Here is a 7,612-nt window from a genome sequence, read left to right on the forward strand (position 1 = left end):
CAGAGTTTCTTGCCCTCATTTCAAACATGTCTTTTGAAAAAGTAGGATAGACAAAAACCAGTTAGCTACATATCACTGAGTTTTCTTTTAAATCTTGTTTTATTAAACTTTGTGTAACTTTAAAAGGAAAAAACAGACTCTTTAGAACATCGAATGATATCCAATGGCAGCGACTGGGCTAAGTTCATTCAATGACATGATGCACATGTTGCCTGAGATTTAGGAAGAGTTGGAGGACGGTAGGAGACAAGCAGCAGAAATATTTCTCTTACATATCAACTTAATCTACTTTAGTTGCTTATATATTTCCAATCGTTTTAGGCTGTTCTGTAAGACAATCCATGAGCCTCATTCATTTCTTCTTCCTCATGTCAGGTACTGTAACCCTGAGGCCTTAACTGCATTTTCTACTGAGACAGTCAGAGGTGACCCTGTCCCACATCAGTAAAGCAATACATTAGTTCACACAATAAAGTGAGTCCACATTCACACGAATTGAGGGGTCCAGAGGAAACTTAATGCATAAATAAGTGTTCTTTCTTAAGTGTTAAAATGATAGCAAGCATTGTTTTCTATGGGAACGCAGAGGCTGGAATGAGAGCTAGCGTAGTGATCACACTTTAAGGAAACTTTCCAGAGGCCTTCAAGGAGAAACTGAACATTAGTAGAAGTTATTCAAGTGAGTTGAAGACAGAAAGCATATGATGTGGGAGAAGTGTTTACCAAAAAATCTGTCACATAAATCCAATCTATTATCTTTATTGAAAGGAACATATTAAGAGGAAAAGGGAGAGAGATAAAAACCATGGGTTTTATTTGTGACATAGTCCATGTGAATGTTCAAATAGATATGTCAAATTTCATCTGAGAATCAAGTATTACAAAACAAAGATATTGATTTACAAATGACCATCTGAAAGACATAGCAAAACATAAGAATTAATGAAAATTAAAAGGGGATATTAGTATGGTGAGATGTGAAAGAAGAGAATACTAACGGATAAAAGAGTCAGAAAAATACATCATCTGTACTATCTTTAAAGTTTATTTACCTCAGCATTTCATGAAAATATAAACATATACTATGCACAACTATATTGTGCATTAAGACATTCTATATTTTGCATCACTGTGGGTTATAAGTGAAAGATAAACATTGACAGAAGCAGTGTCAGGTGGGGAGCTGAAGAACTTTTGTGTGTGTGTGTGTGTCTGTATATGTGTGTACATGCACACATGATAGAATTTAGAGGTGTTGAGGGGAACTGTATGCAATGAACGAAAATAAAAAAGAAAATTCTTTAGTCATAGAGCTCAAACAGAGATTTCAAGTGACTACAGAATGTGGGCACAGTGAACCCAAAAGATCTTACACATCTTAATACTTTAATAAAGAACAAAATGTCAAGTAACAACATCAAACAGAGAACTCTTGAATTTCACAAGACATCTTTTCTCCTATGAAACGATAGACCCACCACAGTGAAAAGTAGTCCTTTGCAAAGTGAATATTTCAATTGTAAGTATTTTTAAATAATGATGTTAGGAAAAACTTGAATATGATACTTTCCATACTGTTAAAATAATCTAAAATGAAACATTTCAACATTAACATGCAGATTTAACAGAACTCAGCAGTCAGCAATGAGAAACAGTACAGTAACCACATTCATTCTGCTGGGACTGACAGATGACCCACAACTGCAGGTTTTGCTTCTTATCTTTCTCTTTCTCACCTACATCCTAAGCATAACTGGGAATCTGACCATCATCTTCCTCATCTTCCTGGATTCCCACCTTAAGACAGCCATGTACTATTTCCTACAAAATTTCTCCTTCTTGGAGATCTCATTCACATCAGCTTGTATTCCCAGATACCTGTATAACATCGTGACAGGTGACAAGGTCATTACCTACAATGCCTGTGCCAGCCAAGTATTTTTTACTGACCTCTTTGGTGTAACCGAATTTTTTCTCCTAGCTGCTATGTCCTATGATCGCTATGTGGCCATCTGCAAACCCCTGCATTATGTGACCATCATGAGTAGCACGGTCTGCAGAAGACTTGTCTTTTGTTGTTGGGTAGCCGGTCTATTCATTGTAATCCCCCCACTTAGCCTAGGCCTAGAATTGGAATTTTGTGATTCTAATACCATTGATCATTTTGTCTGTGATGCATCTCCCCTCCTGAAAATCTCGTGTTCAAATACTTGGTACATGGAACAGACTGTTATTATCTGTGCTGTGCTGACCTTCATTATGACACTGATGTGTGTGGTTCTGTCCTATGTTTATATCATCAAGACAATTTTAGGATTCCCTTCTGCTCAACAAAAGAAAAAGGCCTTTTCTACTTGCTCTTCCCACATGATTGTGGTTTCAATCACCTATGGTAGCTGCATCTTCATCTACATCAAACCTTCAGCGAAGGACTCAGTGGCCATTAACAAAGGTGTGACCATGCTCACTACTTCCATCGCTCCAGTGCTGAATCCTTTCATTTACACACTGAGAAACAAGCAAGTCAAACAAGCCTTCAATAATTCAATCAAAAGAATTGCGATATTTTCCAAAAAAAGAAAAAAAAGAGAATGTAAAGCCAAATAAACACATACTGAATGACCAAGTTTTTCCATCAGGTTAATTTACTCAAAACACTCTCATTCATCCTGGTCTAGTGATGACTTCTTCAGAAACATCATTTAACATCCTTCCATAAACGAGCAGGTTGGTTTTTGTTTTTTAATTTAAATTCTGGCTTCACCTCCAAATTAAAAGTATCAAAAATGAAACACAACAGGTAAAACAGAAGCATATCTCCATATTAGACCTACCAAGAGAGATCAGTACATTGATAACTTTTTACATTTTCCAGAGAAAGAATAAGTAATGGTTGCCATTAGTTTTTCAAATGACTTTCAAATGAAAATTTTTTTAATGATTTAGTTATTGATTCACATAACAAATGTGTATTAGGTAATTTCTTTGGGGTAGGTACAATAGAGAACAACTAGTAAAATTTTATTCCCATGTACCTTTGGGAGTGAAGAGAAGCAATATTTTGTTAGAGAAAGCAAAAGTTAAATTGCAGAAAATAGGCACTTTTATAAAGGAGAATAATAAACCTTTACAATTATGGAAATAATAAATAGCATTTTGCTAAATACTATCAGCCCTGGGATTTCTTTGGAAGGAATGTTGCTAAAGCTGAAACTCCAGTACTTTGGCCACCACATGGGAAAAGTTGACTCATTGGAAAAGACTCTGATGCTGGGAGGGATTGGGGCAGGAGGAGAAGGGGATGACAGAGGATGAGATGGCTGGATGGCATCACTGACTCGATGGATGTGAATCTGTGTGAACTCCGGGAGTTGGTGATGGACAGGGAGGCCTGGCGTGCTGTGATTCACGGGGTCACAAAGAGTTGGACACGACTGAGCGACTGAACTGAACTGAACTGAATACTAAATGCTAAAAGCTAAATAAAACAGTTTGGTACAGGCACAAAAACAGACATGTTGATCAAGGGAAGAGAGTAGAGAACCCAGCAAGAAACACAGGCATCTATTATCAATTAATCTATAGCAAAACTAAATACTAAATATTAAAACAAAAAGTACCAAAAATGCATATTGAATTTTTAATAACAAAACATTTTAACGTTATGGTAATAATAGTAATACATACATGCTTAGTCGTGTCTAACTCTTTGTCACCCCATGGACTCTAGCCCATCAGGCTCCTCTGCCCATGGGATTATCCAGGCTAGAATACTGGAGTGGGTTGCCATTTCATACTCCAGGGTATCTTCCCAATCCAGGGATCGAACTGGTGTCTCTTGTATCTTCTGAATTGACAGGCAGAGTCTTTACCACTTACCTCATGGGAAGCCTCTTAAATGTTATAAGCTTTTTTCAAAAAGAAAAAGAAAGATATGAAAGGGAAAATTGTGAGAATGGAAAACAACTATTTTGAGGAATTTAAATATTTTGGTATTGCAAAAGCCTGCCAGATGCAGACACATATATTGAAATACCAACAAACAATGTCTTTAAAATAGGCAAGCACACATCAATAATTAAAAGAAAAAAAGAAAAAACAGCCAGATGAACAGAATCATGGAAACTTACAAATGTTTTCAAAAGAAATATGAAAAGCTGTATATGAAGGTATTGCATTTTTTAATGATATGAATGGATATACATTCAGTTCAGTTCAGTCTCTCAGTCGTGTCCGGCTCTGCAACCCCATCACAGCACGCCAGGCTTCCCTGTCCATCACGAACTCCCGGAGTTCACTGACTCACGTCCATCGAGTCAGTGATGCCATCCAGCCATCTCATCCTCTGTCGTCCCCTTCTCCTCCTGCCCCCAATCCCTCCCAGCATCAGGGTCTTTTCCAATGAGTCAACTCTTCCCATGTGGTGGCCAAAGTACTGGAGTTCAGCTTTAGCATCAGTCCTTCCAAAGAAATCCCAGGGCTGATCTCCTTCAGAATGGACTGGCTGGATCTCCTTGCAGTCCAAGGGACTCTCAAGAGTCTTCTCCAACACCACAGTTCAAACGCATCAATTCTTCAGCGCTCAGCCTTCTTCACAGTCAAACTCTCACATCCATACATGACTACTGGAAAAACCATAGCCTTGACTAGATGGACCTTAGTCGGCAAAGTAATGTCTCTACTTTTGAATATGCTATCTAGGTTGGTCATAACTTTTCTTCCAAGGAGTAAGTGTCTTTTAATTTCATGGCTGCAATCACCATCTGCAGTGATTTTGGAGCCCCCAAAAAATAAAGTCTGACACTGTTTCCACTGTTTCCCCGTCTATTTCCCATAAAGTGATGGAACTGGATGCCATGATCTTTGTTTTCTGAATGTTGAGCTTTAAGCCAACTTTTTCACTCTCCTCTTTCACTTTCATCAAGAGGCTTTTTAGTTCTTCTTCACTTTCTACCATAAGGGTCGTGTCATCTGCATATCTGAGGTGATTGATATTTCTCCTGGCAATCTTGATTCCAACTTGTGTTTCTTCCAGCCCAGTGTTTCTCATGATGTACTCTGCATATAAGTTAAATAAGCAGGGTGACAATATGCAGCCTTGATGTACTCCTTTTCCTATTTGGAACCAGTCTGTTGTTCCATATCCAGTTCGAACTGTTGCTTCCTGACCTGCATATAGATTTCTCAGGAGACAGGTCAGGTGGTCTGGTATTCCCATCTCTTTCAGAATCTTCCACAGTTTTTGTGATCCACACAGTCAAAGGCTTGGCATAGTCAAGAAAGCAGAAATAGATGTTTTTCTGGAACTCTCTTGCTTTTTTGATGATCCAGCAGATGTTGGCAATTTGATCTCTGGTTCCTCTGCCTTTTCTAAAACCAGCTTGAACATTAGGAAGTTCATGGTTCACGTATTGCTGAAGCCTGGCTTGGAGAATTTTGAAGCATTACTTTACTAGCATGTGAGATGAGTGCAATTGTGCAGTAGTTTGAGCATTCTTTGGCATTGCCTTTCTTTGGGATTGGAATGAAAACTGACCTTTTCCAGTCCTGTGGCCACTGCTGAGTTTTCCAAATTTGCTGGCACATTGAATGCAGCACTTTCACAGCATCATCTTTCAGGATTTGAAATAGCTCAACTGGAATTCCGTCACCTCCACTAGCTTTGTTCATAGTGATGCTTGAGAGGAGCCACCCCGCATCTGAGGCTAGGGATGGTGGCCGAGAGAAGCCACCCCATGCCTGAGGAGCAACCCCACGTCCAAGGAGCCATGGCTGAGCAGGCACAGGAGGGTCTAGAGGAGCCATCCCACGTTGAATGTCAGGAAAGGCAGTGGTGAGGAGATACCCCTTGTCCAAGGTAAGGAGCAGCAGCTGTGCTTTGCTGAAGCAGCTGTGAAGAGATACCCCACGCTCAAGGTAAGAGAAACCCAAGTAAGATGATAGGTGTTGCAAGAGGGCATCAGAAGGCAGACACACTGAAACCATACCGACAGAAATCTAGTCAATCTAATCACACTGGGACCACAGCCTTGTCTAACTCAATGAAACTAAGCCATGCCAGCAGGGCAACCCAAGACAGGCAGGTCATGGTGGAGAGGTCTGACAGAATGTGGTCCACTGGAGAAGGGAATGGCAAGCCACTCCAGTATTCTTGCCTTGAGAACCCCATGAAAAATATGAAAAGGTTATACATTGGAGGAACGCAAACTATTTACCACATTTCCTAGAAAAAGAAGCTTACACAGATCATCATCTGAAACTATTTCCTCTATTCACTACAATTTATGCTATAGGCTCTTGAACCTACAGACCTCTCTTTGTTCACATTTAGTCTTTTAAAACTGCTATTTCCCTGTATTTTATATATATTCTCATTATTTATTGGATCACTCTTTTTTTCCTTCAGTTTTTTTTCTTTAATAGTCACTCAGTTTCCTTTAAAAATTAAACATAGAACTACCCTATGATCCCACTTCCTGGTATATACACAAAGGAACTGAAAAGGATCTCAAAGAGATGTGTGCTCATCATCACTGATGTTCATTGCAACAATATTCACAATAACTAATATGTAGAAACATCATAAATGTCTACCTACCGATTAATGGATAAGTTAAATGTGGTATATACACACAATGGACTACTACTCAGCCTTCAAAAAGAAGAAAATTCAGCAACACGTGACAATGTGGATGGACCTTGAAGACAGTATCCTAAGTGAAATAAACACGATACAGAAAGACAAAAATTCTGCATCAGACATAGACTGGCAATTCGATTCTTACATGATGGGGAGGGGCGTGGGAGGGGGGTTCATGTTTGGGAACGCATGTACACCTGTGGTGGATTCATGTCAATTTATGCCAAAACCAATACAGAATTGTAAAGTAAAAATTAAAAATAAATAAATAAATTTTAAAAAAAAAGACAAAAATTTCATGATTTCATTTACATGAAATTTCTAAAATAGTCAAATTAATAAAATTAAAGACTAGAATAGTGATTACCAGGGAACAGGGTTGAAAGGGTCAGGGGAATGGAGAATTATTAATGAAAAAGCATAAAATTTTAGTTAAGTAAAATTCATAAACTCTAGAGACCCATTTTACCACATCATACTACAATCAACTATAATGTATTCTACACTAAAATTCTGTTAAAGGGGTAGATCTCACGAAGTGTTCTTACCGCAATAAAATCTTTTCATAAAATATACACACATACACATTTTTCAGAGAAGAGACAAGCCTTTATCAGTATGATTTCAGTGAATACCAAGATCTAAACCTTGATTCTACTTAAAATTCCTGTACATGATAATCAACCCATCATTTATCCATACCTACTGTTATTAAAAGGGTTATTCCTTTCAGATTTTACATTTTTACAACATGTCTATGCTTCACCCTTGAAATTTTATGAAAGAATCATCAGAATATCTATTGTATATTTGCCAAAAAACTAAATGGGCTCAGAAAACAACACAGTAATCATAACACTGGTATTGTTACCTTATCATGAACAATAAAGATCTCTGGGCTGTGTGATTTTGTGATTTATAAAAAAAAAAAAAAATACCTATTTGTCATCATCCAGTTCCTGACAGGATGCT

The 7,612-nt window shown here is 38.0% G+C and overlaps 1 protein-coding gene across 1 annotated transcript; it reads left to right on the top strand.

Annotated features, from left to right (window-relative positions):
• The first annotated feature begins 1,644 nt into the window (after positions 1-1,644).
• Positions 1,645-2,607, top strand: LOC120858044 (olfactory receptor 6C2-like). The gene has a single exon (XM_040233930.1). It carries the CDS (start codon positions 1,645-1,647, stop codon positions 2,605-2,607), a length of 963 nt encoding a protein of 320 aa, XP_040089864.1.
• The last annotated feature ends 5,005 nt before the right edge of the window (positions 2,608-7,612 follow it).

Source organism: Oryx dammah, unplaced genomic scaffold (assembly GCF_014754425.2).
Source record: "Oryx dammah isolate SB20612 unplaced genomic scaffold, SCBI_Odam_1.1 HiC_scaffold_29, whole genome shotgun sequence".
NCBI classification, from domain to species: Eukaryota; Metazoa; Chordata; class Mammalia; order Artiodactyla; family Bovidae; genus Oryx; species Oryx dammah.

What these genes read in the sequence shown, in the direction of transcription:
- LOC120858044 (XM_040233930.1), top strand. Translation starts at nt 1,645, where the DNA reads ATGAGAAACAGTACAGTAACCACATTCATTCTGCTGGGACTGACAGAT.